An 18,349-nucleotide genomic window follows, 5' to 3' on the forward strand; every position below is an offset into this window, starting at 1 on the left:
CTCTTTACAGGATGCAGTCTAGGATTTGCATATATTACATATGCAACAAAATAATTGTTGGGATAGGAATTGCTGCATGCAGCAACTGTTTTCCCCATTTGAAAATGTTTAATTGGTTTAGAGACTTTAGTGGTTGAAATTACTGACATTAGAATAGAAATTTAATTTAATCGTTGTCTTGATGGGAAATATTTGCAGACATCTACGAGATAAAGGAGAAGATGATAAAATGCCCCCACTTCGGAAGAAACAGCGTGGTTTGCTCTTAAGGTTGCAGCAAGAAAAGGTATGTTAGGAAAAAGACTCCTTTAAGAGAACTTATCATAAGGCAAGTTAGGTGTGGAATCTACTATTTTGCCTAATCTCTTTTTCTTATTACTTTAAATTAGATTTAATTGATATTTAATATTGTTTATGCCGCCTGACCGGGCATGGCTCAGTGGTTAAGCATCGACCTAGGATCCAGGCGATCTGGGTTCGATTCCTGGTCAGGGCACATGCCCGGGTTGTGGGCTGCAGCGGATCAATGACTCTCTCATCCTTGATGTTTCTGTCTCTCTCTCTCCCTCTCCTTTCCTCTCTCTGAAATCAATAAAGATATATTTAAAATATATATATATATATATTGTTTATGCCTATACTACTGTAATTACAGGAGTTGCTTGGTAGTCTACTATATTTTTCCAAATTAGGATTGAGTGTCACTGGTAACTTAATACGATATGGAAATGATTTTCAACCTGTATACCACAAGAAGTTTTAAAACATGCAATACCTGACTATTTAGTCAGGGCCACTGACCTCTTTTCCCTTGGCTTGTCAAATTAAAAAATGACAGCCAACACAACAATGGCCATCCAGTGTGAATTAATCAAAATTATACCTATTTTTGGGGGGTCAGATCGGCAAAAAATAAATTTTTTGGTGTGTCGCAGAATGTGCCATGAAATGAAAAGGTTGAAAATCGCTGCAATAGAGTCAGACCCTCTGCCTTCATTTAGTATGTAAAATAAAATAGTCCTTTGAAATTATATTTTAAAAATTAAGGTATTTGTGAGAGTCTGTTTAGATTAATTTTTTAGTCACTGTTTTCCCATATAGATTACCAAGGCATATTAATTACAAGTTGACAAATATTTTGGCTTAGTGGACTCAGAAAGACCTGGGATTTGAACCCTGGAAAGGCAGCATGGTGTAGTGGTTAAAAATTCAGCTCTAGAGGCAGATTGCCTGGGTTAAAATCCAAGGTCTACCAATATTAGTTTCATAACTTTGGACAAGTTACTTAACTTCTCTGTGCCTCAGTTTCCTTATCTGTAAACTGAGGATAATAATGATAACATACTTTGCAGGGTTGTTGGCAGGAATAAATGCATTAATACATATAGTAAACTTAGAACAGCCCTTGGCACAATGGTAAGTGATCAATAAATGGTAGTTGTTACTATTTGAATTCTAGTTTTGTCACTTGCAATTGTGTAATCATTGTCAAGTTTAAGACTTAATTTCCTTATCTGTAGGAATAAGGTTATCTATACATGTGGTGTTTGTGAGGACTGAATGTGATAATATATGTAAATGTGCTTCTTATTGCCTGGTCCGTATGAAGTCAATAGATTCTAGTTTTCTTTTCCCATATTGATCTATTGCCAGTTACTACTTTATTAGATGGCCAGTGAATTTAATCATTTGAGTTATATGTTGGATTACCACTTAAATAGCCTTTTCTATTTTTTAAGTTTACCTAGGAAACATGATTGCAAGAAATTATAAGTAACAAATTGTTAATATCTTTATTATGCTTATTTTTATTGACAAGAAAACAGATTAAAACATTTATGGAAAAAGGGATAGTCTCTGTTAAATTTTAACATTTATTGGCAGCGAAGTGTATCATCTTTTTCCCACTTAATTAGCAACAGAGTACTTAATAATATCCTGTGTGGAGAGAGTTTGCTGCAGTGTAGTTTTAAATGTTCCTGGTGGCATTTTAAGTGGAGACAAGTATGTTTTGAAGGCAATTTTAAAACTATGTTAAGGGCCATAAAATGATTCAACCTCTCACTTATTTGTCCTATTTTTTGGAATCTCTCCTAAAGACCTAATCCATAGTATGAAACAATTATAGACATTAAAGCATTGTTGGTGATGGTAAAAAAATTATAAGGGACTTAAGAGATTAGCAGTAGAATAACGGTTACGTTAATGAGTTTAGCTATGGAAAAGTGTGAAGGGTGTATTAAGTTTAAAAAGGGTATATGAAATTATCAGTCTGTTGTAATACAATTATTTAAATTAAGGGATTTTGTTAAATTATTGAGTTGTGTGACTTGTTTTTCCTTTTTCAATACAAAGTTTTCAGTGTTATTACTTTTATCTTGAAATATTGTATATGTTCATTTTTGTTAAATGAGATGATTGGATTTTCTTTTTATAATATTACTTTGAACCTTTCTCCTCCAAATCTCAGTTATTCTCCTAACTCTTTAAACCTTAGGCAGAAATTAAACGTCTTCAAGAAGCCAATAAGGCAGCTCGGAAGGAAAGACAACTGATTCTTAAACAGCAGGAAGAGATAGAAAGGATCCGACAAACCACCATGAAACTTCAGGAGAAGTTAAAGTCTGCAGGGGAGAATAAATTGGTAAATTACATGAAATGATTATTTCTTTGTTTTCAGCCTCATGCTGCTTGCTAATACCTAACCCTTCCTCATTTTCTGATATGGGTATGCTCATTCTAACACTATGATACATGATGAACTAGGGTAAACTTTTATGCATGTGCCTTTATGTACAGTGACAGTATTTTTTTTCTTCTTTGGAATATTCAAGTTTTGAAGGGGACACATGGCTCATATATTAGTTTAAACATGTTTTTCATTTATGAACTCAGAACAGAGAACCTTGTTCTTTCTTATAATCCATATATGTTCCTTAGAATTAATGAGACTATTTTTGCTCTTTATATGCTACTTAGCTATCCAATGTTAATATAATACATGGTTCAAAGGAGACAGAAACAAAATTTGGATCTATTCTAAAATACTGTAAAATGTCACTATAGCTAGTGTTGGAAAACCCGTGTATGGCAGTACAGTTAAATTACTCTCTAATATTCTCTGCTTTGATTTTTAAAATACACTTTAATTTTGAAACGACCTCAAATTTATACCAAATTTTAAACACAGTATAAAGAACTTTGTTTTCTTGACTTGAGAGTATGTTGCTAACAGTTAACATTGATACATTACTACCATTAACCTGCAGACCCCATTCAAAATTTTTCCAGTTGTCACAATAATCTTCTTTATATCAAAATGTAAGTTCAAAATCACATATTGCATTTAGTTTTCATGTTTCTTTAGTCGCCTTCAGTTTGGAAATGTTCCTTGATTCTTAAGATCTTGACACTTTGGAAGATTACATGCCAGTTATTTTGTAGAATGTTCTCCAACTTGGATTTGTCTGGTTTTTCCTCCTAATTAGATTCAGGTTGTGCATCTTTGGCAGGAATATCACATAAGTGATGCTGTGTTCTCCTTGCATTTGATCCTGTGGCACCTGGTTTTGATTTAAACCATTAATGATGATGTTGACTTGATTAAGGTGGCATCTGCCAGGCTTCACTGTCAAGTTTTTCTCTTTCCCTTTGTAATTGATAAGTACTTTGCATGGAGGTATTTTGACACTGCATACATTCCTGTTCTTTATCAAACTTTAATTTATTCTTTTATTTATATCAGTATGGACTCATGGATTCCTGTTTTACTCAGCATTAACAGTTTGTTACTATCATTTGTTTTGATGCTCACTCTGTCCCAGATTGGGCCTTTAGAAGCCTCTTCAGCCAGGTTTCTCTGTCTTTTAGACATGTCCCATCAGTCTTTGACACTTCCATGTTTTCTGGAACAAGGATCATTTTGTACTTTGCCTGCCCAGCCTTAAAATCAGCTGTTTCCCCAAGGAGGAAAATTATTTAGAAACCAAGATCTGGAGTGAGGCATGCTCATTGCTGTTCAGGTTTTGTTCCCCCTAAGCAATAGCAATTTTCAATCTTTTTCATCTCATGGCACACAAACTAATTACTAAAATTATGTGGCACACCAAAAAATATGTTTTTTGCTGATCTAACAAAAAAACAGGTAAAATTTTGATTCATTCACATCAGACAGACTGCTGTCATTTTTTTTTTTTTTTTTTGACAATCTGAGGGAAACAGTCAAGTATTGCATGTTTTAAAAATTCTTGTGGCACACCGGTTTAAAATGGCTGGTCTAGGGAATTTCTATATGCATATGTGCATATACTATATATGTATTATGAGTTTAAACTGATAAATCAGTAGTTCAATACTGATCCTTCAAATTTTAATCCAGCACCACAAGGTTTATTCTAGTTTTCTCTCTTTTGGAACATCCTTCTCTGACAGATCACTGGTTAACATTTTCCTTAATATAGTTAATGATTTGATGATTCCTCCTATGTAACCCATCTCCCATAACCACTGCTACCTTTTTCTTCATGTGGATGCCCTTCTCCCCTCACCCAGCTCTGACTCCCTAAGTCAAGCTATCTCCTCTCCCTCCTCCCCACCCCCATACCTTTCTTACCCTCTTGGGACTCGTTCTCTGAGCATCCCACCTCACTCTAGGCTCAAGACTTGCCATGTAGGACCACTTCCATGTGGACATTCTCATTGCTTCACTTGGGCTCAGACTCCCCCCTTATCCTGCATTAGATGCTCTTCATCCCAGTCAGGTTGGGACACCTCACTCAGCCCCGTTTTCTTTTTCTACCTTATTCTGTTCCGTCTAATGATTTTAGGACTGAATTGTTCAGGAAGGGGAAAGGGAACAATTTTGTATTATTCCCAAAATAAAAATAGTCACCATTGCTTCTACCCATCTTCCCAAAAAGTTGAGAGAGTAAATGATTATTTGTAGGGAAGTCTTACTAAGCAATTAAAGTTTTACTTTTCTTCATCAGAAATAATATATTGATTAAACCAGTGGTTCCTAAATGTTTTTATTATAAACTTTTAATTTGTAAAAACATTGTTTTCCATAAGAAATATTTAAAGAAGAAAGATCCATCCATCAGTATGATTAAAAATACTCTTTGTGTCTATATATATATTTTATATAGTTATAATGTCCGTAATTTTATATTCCTTTTGAGTGGTTCAATTTTTAAAAATTAGAGAGGACATTTAGATACCAGATTACTAGCAACAGCAGTTTTGGGTTTTTTTAAGTCTTAAAAAAATATTATACTTTTTGATTATATATAAATATATGTAAAATACATGTAAAATATAAAATTTATATGTTAGCCAGTTTTAAATATGTGATATAATTTTGTCCTTTAAGTAATAATGTAATTTCAGCTATTTTACAAGTACTGTTTTGAAGACAAACTTAATTTTGAAATGACAGTGGTTATGACACTTTGAGATCTTGAAATTCCAGTAAAAGTGTAATACTTTATCCCCCTTTTTTTGCAGGACTCTCATAGTGATAATGATACAAAGGTTAATAAGGCAATCAGTCCTGGTCCAACTGACTTGGAGACCCGAAGTCCTTCCCCCATTTCCATCTCCAGCAGTGAAACTAGCAGCATTATGCAGAAACTGAAGAAAATGAGAAGCCGCATGGATGAAAAGTAATTAATTTTTATAAATATCTCCTGTTTACATTGAAAGTAGTAGCTACAAATAATATTTTTAATATAGTTCATTAGATTAGTTTGATATAACATAGTATTTTACAGATTCAGTAGCATTTTAGCAGAATGATTAAGTCAATCTAGAAGTCAATTAACTATAGATACAATTTATAAAGCAAATATTCTTGTTTTTATTAATGTTTTTATTAATACAGCCAGGTTTCTTATTTTTAAAATTAAAGTAGTATTTGCACATATACCTATGACAATATTTTCTCCTTTATTTTATCAAAAGTTACGATTAAGTGTGAAATTTGTACCTTCTCTGAAATCTGAGGACAGGCCTACTGACTTGGGGGAGCAATTAATTAATGGTATGTCCTGAGATTTCATCCTGTGGCTCTCTTACAGCCCTCAGACTTACTCAAATAGAAGAGTGAAATTTAACCTTGTGATGAGTAGGTGTGGACTACTGAATTGAAACCACAAAGACTGAAATTCTCCTGGGATGTTGAATGATTTGGCACTCTGCCATTCTTTTAAAACATTTTAAAGTACTATATGAGTTTTTAAAGGCTCTTTTAAAGTAAGCTACTCCTACTTAAATGTAGCTCAGTTGTATGTCAACTTTGACCATATAAAAGGACATTTATGTGAGAGTTTACTCTTTTGGGTGTACATTTGATTAAATATGCTTGTAAATTAGCTGCTTGTGGACCCTATCTTTGACTAAAGAAGGACCTCTACCTTCTTTAAATACAGAGGAAACCCATTACAAATTTTTGTTGATTGCCATTTTAAGTTAGCAATTGGAACTATAGCTTGAACTTAAGTTGTATCGTGATAATCCGTTGGCAGTGTACCTCACACATCACTAAATTTAATAATGCCCTGTATTCATAAGTATGCTCTGTATTCAAAATAATGCTCTATATTCATTAAATCAACCTATGATTTAATTAGTTTCTGAACAGCCAGACAGTTGTAAGTCAAATCTTTTTTAAATTTTTTATTTATTTTTTAAAATACATTTTTATTGATTTTAGAGAGAGGAAGGGGGAGAGAGAGAGAGAAAGAAACATCAATGATGAGAGAGTCGTCATTGATTGGCTTCCTCCTGCATGCCCCCAAATGGGGATCGAGCATGCAACCTGGGCATGTGCCCTGACTGGGAATCAAACTGCGATCTCCTGGATCCTAGGTCGATGCTCAACCGCTGAGCCACGCCCGGTGTAAGTCAAATCTTTTTAACTATAGGTGCAGTGTCATATATTGTCACTTCATTACTTAATTGAAATTGCATTTCAAAAACTTAATATTGTCATTTCATAACTTAAAATACCCAAGTTGATTATAAAAATAAGTTTTAAAAAATAAATACAAATTTAAAAAATAAAAAATGTAAGAAAGTGAAACCAAATATTCACCAATGTGTAAATATCCCTTTTGGATGATTTCCATGGGATGGACTAATTAAGGCTTTTTCAAATAGGAATTTATTCAAATTTAGAGTAAAGATGTTTTCTTCCTTTCCTGATAAAATTTTCCAATAGCCTGTATAGACATTCTCTATTGCTCCAAGGTTCTTTAAATTCAGAATAATCTCTCTCATAAATTTTTATAACTGATTTGACATTTTATATCTGTCTCCAAATGTCTTTGAATGGTAAATGTTGGAGGGAAGACAGCTCATGGGGTAATGTTGTCATTGATCCCTTGCCTGTTTATATCAGTATGATCTTCACTGCTAGTCTCTATGAATAATAGCCTAACAATTTTAATCACATCTGTAGAAGAAACCGCTAATCCCTGTTTATCTGTGATTAGTCTATTTATGTGGTGCTTATTTCAGATTTGGTTAAACCTTGACAAATTCAAGGTTGAATTTATTTATTTTGTTAATTATTTTTTCAGAATCCAAAATATTGAACACCTAGAATTTTTGTAGTGTTGTTCTCCCTTCCTTTGTCAACTACTGCAGTAAACTTCTCAGAAGTTTGTGAGAGAGAATAGGCCTTGAAGCATTCATGACTTCTTTTTTTTTTTTTTTAATGACCTCTTGATTTGTTGTTTGAAGCTGTGCAGTTGTATTTGTGGGTAGGGATGGGGCAAGGACAGTAGTGGCAAAGAAGTTAGCTTTAAGGTTTGGATGATAGTGCTGAAATTTGAGGATGAACTGGAGTATTTTCCAAAATTACCAATGCATTAAAAAGGAATATTATTGTTATGCAATATTTTTTGATCTCCAGAACAATGTAATGTGAAAGCTAATTTTAAAATGCTATTCAGATTATCACAAGCTTTAGCGTTAGATCTCCTTCAATAAATAGTGAGTTAAATAAATAGTAAGTTAATTTTGCGATAGTAGACACCCAATAATAAAATCATTTTTTGAGCCTTTGCTACTAGGTACTGTTATTTGTTCTGAGGGATGTGAAGAGGAATCAAACATGAATCCTGCCCTCAAAGACTTTATAGTCTAGGTGGAAAAAAACAAGTATCAGGTTCCCTTAGAGGAATACATATTAATCAATTGCTAAGGAATTTCAGAAGAGGAAGAAATGTTTACTGAAAAGAATATATCAAGGAAATTTTCATGGATGAGTGTTCAGAATTAAACATACTTTTGAATTAGAAAGTACTTTATAGCTTAAGAAGAAAAAGTAAAACATAGTTATTTTTTTGTTTGATTATTGTGGATCAAAGTAGCATGGAAAATGAAGCCTGTGGTCACAAAAAACTTCTGTAACATTCCTTTTAAATATTTAAAATATTTAAAAATATTCCTAGTTAGGAGTAAATGAACTTATTTGGTTTTAACTAAAATGTTAAACTATAAACACTGTATGACATAACTGTGTCTCTGTCTAAAAATATTTATGGTACCAGAGGGGAGGGAGGTTGGGCACTGGGTGGAAAAGGTGAAGGGATTAAGAAGTACAGATTGGTATTTATAAAATAGTCATGGGATGTGAAGTACGGCATAGAGGATGTAGTTAATAATAATGTAATACAATGTATGGTGTCAGGTGGGTACTGGAAATATCAGTGGGAACACTTTGTAAAGTATATGTTGTCTAACTTCTGTGTTGTACACCTGAAACCAATACAAAATAATATTGAATGTAAACTGTAATTGAAAAATAAACTTTTAAAATATATTTACTGAAAGCAAAACAAAAACAAAAATTTTTTGGTATTGCCTGACCAATAATGAAATCTTCGCCATATCTGCTGAATTTAAAAAGTTAAGGATTTGCAAAAGAAGGCTTTTGATATTTCATTAAAGAAATTTTAATTAGAATTTTAAAGAATGAATTACATGTTGCCTTAAATTAGAAATATATTTTTCTTAGAGAAGGTTCTAGACTAAGTGTAGTAGCTGAATAAATCCTGATAGTCTGTTAATGTATTTTCATTTTCTTTACTTTCTAGATTAGGAATAATATACCTGTATTATTTTATTTATTTAAGTATATGCAAATTATTAGATAATTTTGAGTAATAGAATAGATTTTGCTATAGGAAAAAAGTACTAGACTGCATTTTCTTTTAGGTCAGTACTATCTATATCCTCATTTATCTTTCTTTTTTTTTTTTAAATATATATTTTATTGATTTCAGAGAGGAGAGGGAGAGAGAGAGAGATAGAAACATCAATGATGAGCGAGTCATTGATCGGCTGCCTCCTGTACGCCCCCGACTGGGGATCGAGCCCGCAAACCCGGGCATGTGCCCTGACTGGGAATCAAACCCCAATCACCTGGATCCTAGGTTGGCGCTCAGCCGCTGAGCCACGCGCTTTCTTTTTGAATATCATTAAGAATGCTTAGGGACTGGGAGAAGGTAGAAGAGGGTATAGACAAATTTTATTTTTACTTATAACAATACAGAATTAAAGAATCCTACATCAGAAAGAAATTAAAAAACTATATATATCTTTATTGATTTCAGAGAGAGGAAGGGAGAGGGAGAAAGAGAGATAGAAACATCAGTGATGAGAGAGTCGTCGTTGATCGGCTGCCTCCTGCAGGCCCCCAACTGGGGATCAAGCCCACAACCCAAGCATGTGCCCTGACCAGGAATTGAACCACAATCTCCTGGATCATAGGTTGATGTTCAACCGCTAAGCCACTCCCGGCCAGGCGATCCAGTAAGAATTTTAAAATTATTTAGAATATTAGGTTTTTGCTTTTGTTTAATATTTTTCAGAACCAAATGATTTTAGAATTAAAAGTTTCATTTAAAATTTAGATCTTAATTTTGCACTTTCAAATTATATGGTTTTATAATATGTTGGAACAATCTACAATTATAATAGCTCAGTGGGGGCAAAAAAGGTTCTCATTTATGTCACATGGGCTAGCAGTTTGTTGTGGTATTAAAAAAAATGTGATGAGGTATTTGAATGGAAAATTATAAAACGCTGTGGTAAAAGGGTTTTTAGGGAAGTCATCTACTATAGTCCCTTAGTTTTACAGGAAGAAATTGATGCCCACAGAGATTAAGTAACTTGTCCCAGGTCACACATGTCAAATGGCAGAGCTAGAGCTAGAACCCTGCTTTCCAGACTTAAGCCAGCTAAAGTTAAAGTTCAGTTAAGTTGGCCTATCTACTTTTAACCTCAGATTTTTCAAAACACTACATTGATGACATAAAAGTTATCTAAGTAGAAACTGACCCTTCTAAATAGGTCAGTTGACCTATTTATTGAAACTGGATAAGTGCCCATTAGCTGATAGCTGGAGTTGAATGGCTGCATAGCTCAAGTTTAGAGTGTGAAAGCGAAAATTACTCACGAATTTCTTAAGATTTAACATTATAGAAACATAGTAATCTCCATACTGTGTTAAATCTATTATATATCTAATCCTAGTCCACTGTTCTGTTACTATCAGAGGTCTTGTTGGGGTGATGCCTTAACACCAACTATAAAATGTATTAGTAGCATTTTCTATTAGTGGGCATTTATATCTTCACAATTCACAAATTTTATTTCTTGTGCAGCATCTGGAAGGATTAACTCTAGTGTGAAATACTGCTTCTTTTATCTCAACTTTAGTTTATTCAGCTTTTAAAAGATATTCTTTATTTCTAGAATGTACATATATTAGATAAGGAACATATGTTCTGGGAAGAAGTTCTAACTTTAAGTTAAACTTTTCTTATACTGTTTCTTAAGCTATTTTATTTTCTTTTTCTATTAGCCATTTCTTTTGATGTTCATTTCTAACCTAGACCTTTTAAATATGTTGTTTAATCTTTACAAATGAAGGAAATGATCAGTATTTGTTTTAATAGAGAAAATTATACTTTATTGTGCTGGACAAAAAAATTAAATTGTATCTTTTTACAGTTTATTTCACGTTTCAATATTCTACTTTTTGTACTAGGTCATGCATGCATTTAGCGGTTATACACTTAATAAGAGGGTGGGTGAAATTTGATTGTTATGAATAGATTTTTTTTTTGGACCTTTTGCCAAGTATGTGTGTTTTTGCATAATATTTTGATAACTGACATCAAAATAAGTTTATTATACATTTATAAAGAATGGCAAGGAAGATTGCAGTGTCTTACTGAAATTAGGCAAAGTTATTTTTCCTTGAATTTTGGTGTAGAAAATCAAGGCAATCCAGATGTGTGTGTGTGTGTGTGTGTGTGTGTGTGTGTGTGTGTGTATGCGTAATTGAAGGGGAGGTGAAATACTAAGGTGTATGTGGAAAACAGACATTGAGGTAGTCTGTTTTCTAAAAATATACATGTAGGCAAGATTCTACATACTTTTTAAAATCCAAATGAGTGGCTGGATTTATACCTAGATTTTCTCACTTCTGTGACATACTGATATTATTCCTTGCCCTTCCAAGGCAATCAGTGTTGCCTTGATCTACAAGTTATTGTGTGCGTGTGAACAGGAGCATGCTCTGTCAAAGAGAATTAACCTTTCCAAACTATTACTAGACTTATTTATCTTTTCATGTATATAATGACCTATTTGAGATTTAAAAAGGAGGGAAACTAGTGGGGGGTTGCTATTTTTATAACTTTAACCTATGTAATTTTCTTACCTTTAACCTTGTGATTGAGATGTCCACAGCATGATTTTTTAAATTGGGACTAGCTTAGTTTACTCTTAATTATGTGTCCTGATATATTCTAGAATGGATATTGTATTTCAACATTATTATTCAAGTGGGCCTTTTGTTAAATATAAAGCAAGATACGATACTCTACTAGGTCCTGTTAGTAGCAGTAAGTTTTATGTTGTAGAGGTGAACAGTGTATTTTTATTATAAATTGATTTTTTAAATTATTATTTTCAAGTTGATCACGATGGTAAGGTTAAGTAAGGCAAATGTAGTGCTTTTTTACTTAATTTCAAGCTTAAAATATATGACAAGGTACAAATATAAAAATCACTTGCTCAGAATTACACATGTGTGTAGAATTGCTGATATATAGGTTCACAGCCATTATTGTTGTACTCTATGCTAAAGCTTATGGGAAAATTTATTTAGCTGCGCAATGTGCTTCTTATTACTTTGCTTACAAACAAGTAAATTTACCTGAAAGTATAGATGATGGTTAAGCAACATGAGAGAAGGCACGTTTATTCAGAAATCATTGGTAAGGTCTATAAAAAGTACATGTTTTATATGTCACACAGAGTATAACACTTGCTTTAACTGAGTAGCTTATAATGTTCTTCAGGAAACATATTGAAAGTTCCTCATTCAGCTCTTATGCTTTCCCTTTCTCATTCTTTCTGCCTCTTGGATCTCTTGGTTTTAAAATCTTCCTCCTTATTTTGTAGACACTGCTCTCCTGTTCACTACTTCTTCTCTGTCTTTACGTCTCATCACTGGGCCTCTCTCAGTGTCTGTTTTCCCAACCTTCATCCCAAATTCCAGCTGTATATCTACAACCAGTTGGTCAGGTAACTGCACCTTTTTCAGTGCACTCTTTGATAGAGCATGCTCTGTTCTTTCTGTTTGTTTCGTTTGCTTCTTTTCTCTTTTTTTTGTCCTAACAGCCTAGGGGCCTCTTGTCAAATGTCACATAGGTTTTACCTTTTTATTTCTACATTAATTTGACATGCTGACTGTCCAAGAAGTGGAGTGACAGTTCCTGTGCTTTTTATTAAGTGTTTGTTGGGTGCTTGGGTGCATTTTTGTCGGTTAGCTACCACTGCAGATCTAATACCAGTAATCTAAGCAGCCCACCTTTAATTAGCTGTGGCATATACATTTGAGGAGAGTTTCATAGTAACTTCTTAGCTACTCAAAAACTTTTCCTAAAATCAGTAATTTCTCCTAATGTTTTGGAGCTAAGATATACTGGGCTATTTAATTTCAAAGATTGGGTTAAATTGAGAAATTTAGGCATTTGGTGCATCCTTTATTCCAGTAAATAAACAGTTATGCTTATATGCATAAGACATCTGACTGTGGTGCTCAGTTTTCTCTCTATGGAAAACAGATTAACACCTGACATTGTATCTCTTAGGTAATGGGTACCAAATTCACTATGCCTGAAGCAAAACCAGACTGAATTTGAAAAAGGGACATAAACATGTTTTTTGTTTGCTTGCTTGTTTGGGGGCTTTGGGGTTTGTTTTTTGTTGTTGTTTTGGTCTTTGTTGCTTTGCATTTGTGTGTTTTCTGGCCTAAGCCTTCAAAAAAAACTTCTTATGTCTTCTCTTATGAAAAAGAATCACCTATGAAAAATGAATGTATAGTATCAGTCATGGTTGTGTGGATGTTGTGAAGATTTTCCCCCTGAATTTACCACTCTTTTTTTCTTTGCTCCAATTACAAGTAAAACATAAATTCTCTCATTTTCTAAGTTGACTTATCAAAGCTTCTATTATCTCAAGCTTTTTTCAGAGTAGTGTGAATATACTTTTTCACACAGCTTGTTGATAAGGTGCTGAGTGATAGTGCTCTCAAAGTGATTTCTGCCTGTAGACGTGTTCTCTCATTGTTCATGGTGTGACCATAGGTTTCTGACAAAGCGGGAACAAAAACTAATGCAACGGCGACAACATGCAGAAGAGCTGCTAGAGTGGAAGCGACGTTTAGATGCAGAAGAAGCAGAAATTCGTCAAATGGAAAAACAGGCTTTGGCTGCCTGGGACAAAGAATTAATAAAACCTAAAACTCCTAAGAAAGAACAGGAGGACCAGAGAACAGAACAGAAAGGTAATAAATACTCTATTCAGACTACAAACTAAAGCCTAATATAACAAAAGATTTACTTCATTTTTTTTTTAAAGTGAATGAGTAAGGGTGTTGAAGGCGATACATGTACAGATGCTACAGAAATTGGAAAGTTGGGAGAATATTGTGAATAACTTTGTGCTAATATACTTGAAAACTTAGAAGAAATGGGTAAATTCCATGAAATGGAAATGGAGTATTCTATGACCAAGTGGAGTTTAACATAGATTAAAAAAGTAATAATGTGGTGAATTACTTAGACAAAGGAGAAAAAAATACATGACATCTCAGTGGATTCAGAGAAGGCACTTAATAAAATCTGAAAAACATTTGTAATAAAAAAAATCTCAGATCAAAGTAGAAATAGAAGGGAACTTTCTTTATTTGATATAGGATATCTGTTAATAAAAGCAGCAAACCAGACCTAAAACAGACATAATTAATGATAAAGCATAGAAGACTTTCCCTCTGGATTTGGAAATAAGACAGATGCTTATTTTCACCTAAGGAATGAAAGGAAGAAGCAGAACTCTTCATTATTATGGCTTAAGCTATGCAAATAGAAAATCTAACATTCACATGACAGTTATTAGAATTAATAAGTGAGTTTAACAAGATTGCTGGATATAAAATCCATAAATAAAACTCAATTACATGTCCATAGGCTAGCAGAAATTGGTTAGAAAAATCTAATTTTTATGAGAGCTACCATATATAATAGAAATAAAAAATATGAAGTACCTAAGAATAAATTTAACAAAAAGTATACAAGACCTTTATGTTTATAAAGTTAAGAATTTTATTGAGATGTTAGAGAAGACCAAAATAAATGGAAAGCTTTTCCTATTCACACATAGATTCAGTGTCATAAAGATGTTAATTCTCCCTGAATTTATCTATAGATTCAAGACAATTTAAATCAGAAACCCAGCAAGATTTCTTCATAGGGTTTAATAAGCCCATTTAAAAATTTATATAAAAGGGCAATGGACCAAAAAGCAAAGACAGTCACTCCTAAAGAAGAACCACAGAATGCAGGAACTTATTTGACCAGATAGTAAGACTTCTAAAAGTATAATAATTTAAATAATATGATATTTGTACAGAGATAGGCAAATGAACTATGAAACAGCCCTGAAAAAGACCCCTGCATAAGGAAATTTGACTTTTGACACAGGTAACTTTGCAAAGTAGTGAGGAAAGGAGGGACTCTCCAATAAATTTTTGTGGGAGAAAACAAATGAAGATGGATCCCTATATGATAATATAAAAAGATCCATCTTGGGGCAAAGAGAAGCTTAAATGTTACAAAATTATAGAACTTTTGGAAGACAGTATTAAAGAAGTATCTTTATGGCACCAAGGGGAGGGCAAGATTTAATATGTTATGCAAAGCAAAAACCATAAAGGGAATGATTGGTAAGTTCGACTTCAATAAATTAAGAATTTCTGTTCATTAATACACCATAAAGTAAAACAAGGTAAGAGATTTGCAACACATCTGACAAAGGAATAGTATCAAATATATGTAAGCAGCTCCTATGAATGAAAAAGAAAATAACAACTATGTTGTTAAAAAAAAAAAGAAAAAAGGGCAACCAGAGTGGCTTAGTTGGCTGAGGATTTTCCTGTGCACTGAAACATGGATGGTTCGAATACTGGTCAGGGCACATTCCTGGGTTGTGGGTTTCATCCCCAGCCGGGGCATGTATGGAAGGCAACCGATGGATGTTTCTCTCTCTCTCCCTCCCTTCCTCTCTAAAAATCAATTAAAAAACATATCCTCAGGTGAGGGTTAAAAAAGAAAAAGAATTTTCTGTTTAGTGTCAAACATATTTCTGTTTTCTTAGAAAGAGCAGAGGCCACAGTGGACATGAAATTCCAGAGGTGTCCAAGACAGCACTACAAATTCTGAAAATGTTAAATAAAATTTATAGTATATCTCCATTGATGCATAAACCCTACTTTATTCATTTTTATTGCTATGCAGCATTTCAGTGTATAAATATACCACAATTTATTCATTTCACTGTCAATAGACGTTTGCATTTCTTCCAGTTTTTGACCATTATAACAATCCTGCTAATGACCATGTACATGTCTCCTGCTGTTTATATGCAAGATTTTCCTAGGATATATACCTGGGAGTGGATTTGCTAGATCACAGAATTTTCATCTTTTCCAAATTCTACCAAATTGTCTTCCAAAGTGTTTGGACCAATTTTCACTCCTAAATGAATATATGAGTTGTAATTGCTCTGCATCTTCAAAAACACTAAGGGTGTCAGTAACTGTCATTGCTGATTATATGTTATAGATAATCTCTGCGTCAGCCAAAATTCTTTATTAGACTAACAGATTTTATAGTAAATGTGGTTCATTAAGTGATAGGATTAAAAAACTATATTTAAATGCAACTAGTGAAATTATGCTAAAAGAAATATAAAGTATAACAGTGGAACATTTCCCTTGACTAGGTTGTGTACTTTTTTCTGTTTTTACTCTCTCTTTCTAGAAATAGTAAGTGAGACGGAATCTCCAGTACCTTCCTACTCTCATCTACACAGTGAAAGCTCTATTCCAGAAGAATTGGGCAGCCCTGCTGTTGAATATATACCATCTGAGTCCATAGTTCAGGAGCAGCCAGGTAGTCCAGATCACAGTATACTTACTGAAGACATGGTTTTTTCACAAGAACTGGAATCTTCTACTTCTCCTAGTAAACATGTAAGTTAATCCGTATTTATATCTTAAAGCTTTAGGGAAAAAACATGTCTAAAAGGTATATTATTAACAGTTATATTCTTGCTGTTAATGACATTGTCAACTATCATTTATACCTGTAACATATATTATATGGCATTTGAATAGAAATAAAGCTTTTCATTGATTCCTAAAGATTTATAAATATACGACTTTCTACTTTAGTGACCGTTATAAAATTACATGCTATTAAGTCTATTAATATTGATGGTATAGGAACTTCTAAGGTCTTTGATAAAGATAATATGTAGGACCATCACAAGTTATTATTAAAATCTGTGTTTTGTCATATAATAGAAACAATTAAGAGCTTAAATCATACCAGTGTGCCTTTTCTGTAATGTAGTTTATAACAGCTCTATAACTCATCAGAATAAAAGTATGGTTTTAACATTTTAAGGCAGGATCTGAAATGGCTATTGATTTTAAATTAGAATAATGGTCACTTTTAGAATAAAAATGTTTTCCACATTGTCCTTAATTCTATGCTTCATAAGTAGAACTTAGCTGGTAAAAATTTAAGCTACAAACTTAACTTTTTTCTTTTAACTTGACTTTATAAAGTATATAAAGGAACTAACCTAACAATATCAAATATTAAATGAACACAAACCTTGTGAAAGCCTGTCTATGTTTAAGAAAAATAATCCGCCTAAATTCAGAATGAACTGCCCTTTGTTAAGGTTTATTTTTAATGTGGGTGTGAAGGAAGAGTAGCGTTTCGCTGCTGGGAGATCAGTGAGCTGCCTGTGTGTGGCACACCTGAGGGATTCGGAGGGTGAAATCATTTTTGTGACGAGCCCGTTCATGCTCTGCTGCAGAATATTCCAGTGCTTTGTGTGCACACTGGAAAACAGAGCTTTTAGGTTATAAAAAGCTTCTAATTAATATAACTTTCAGGTTAGTGCTGGCTGCTAGCTGATAATGGGCTTGTTGTATAGATAATTGACTTGTGCATGATTTCTACCTTCTAGGAATTTACAGCCAAACTATGCCTTTTGACACAATCTTATTATTTTATTACTTGCCATAAAATGATTAGATTTTACCTAGCATACTTATTGAGTTTCAGGATAGCCATCATCTGATTGAATACTAAAAATTAGGTTTTTTTCTCACAAGAAAATATATCAAAGAAATCAAAACTAGTGTGCCTTAAAGTGGTTTTTATAATAATAACTAATATTTATTGAGTGTTTAGTTACCAAGTGACAGGTGGTATGCTAGATGCCTTATGTGGATTATCCTCACAGTGCTATCCTTTATAAAATTTGTGAACTGTTTTTTCACTTTTTATGTCATAGAGTTATTTAAAATTCGTTGTAAATATCTTTAACTGGTTAGTATCTCAAGTTTTAAATAGAATTTACAACTACATCACGGAGAGTTTCTATTTGGTTTTCTGTTTGAACAGTCACCTCCCAAAAGCTGTGCGTCTGTGTCAAAGCAGGAGTCTAGCAAAGGAAGTCATAGGACTGGAGGACAATGTCGTCTACCTGTCAAGTCCCATCAACCCAGTTACAGTTGGTCAGATGAGTCATTATCTATGACACAGTCAGGTAAGACTAATAACGAAGAGTTTTTTACTTCGTTCTGTATTTGAATTTCTCTTAATAAGCTTTGTCTAACCATATGCTGCTATGATGTTATCTTTTGTTGCATTTGCTAATAAGCCTTTTTTCTTCCCAAGATTAAATT

At 33.2% G+C, this 18,349-nt stretch overlaps 1 protein-coding gene across 3 annotated transcripts in view; it reads left to right on the forward strand.

The window, feature by feature from the left end:
• Nucleotides 1-18,349, forward strand: part of CEP350 (centrosomal protein 350) — a 99,213-nt gene that overhangs the window by 55,783 nt on the left and 25,081 nt on the right. For all 3 annotated transcript variants that reach the window (XM_081120646.1, XM_081120647.1, XM_081120648.1), the window contains exons 25-30: nucleotides 199-286; nucleotides 2,498-2,644; nucleotides 5,506-5,663; nucleotides 13,671-13,870; nucleotides 16,404-16,615; nucleotides 18,066-18,210. In XM_081120646.1, coding sequence (XP_080976772.1) covers nucleotides 199-286; nucleotides 2,498-2,644; nucleotides 5,506-5,663; nucleotides 13,671-13,870; nucleotides 16,404-16,615; nucleotides 18,066-18,210 — 950 coding nt within the window. The remainder of the gene's footprint in view (nucleotides 1-198; nucleotides 287-2,497; nucleotides 2,645-5,505; nucleotides 5,664-13,670; nucleotides 13,871-16,403; nucleotides 16,616-18,065; nucleotides 18,211-18,349) is intronic.

This window comes from Miniopterus schreibersii, assembly GCF_964146895.1.
Source record: "Miniopterus schreibersii genome assembly, chromosome: 19".
NCBI classification, from domain to species: domain Eukaryota; kingdom Metazoa; phylum Chordata; class Mammalia; order Chiroptera; family Miniopteridae; genus Miniopterus; species Miniopterus schreibersii.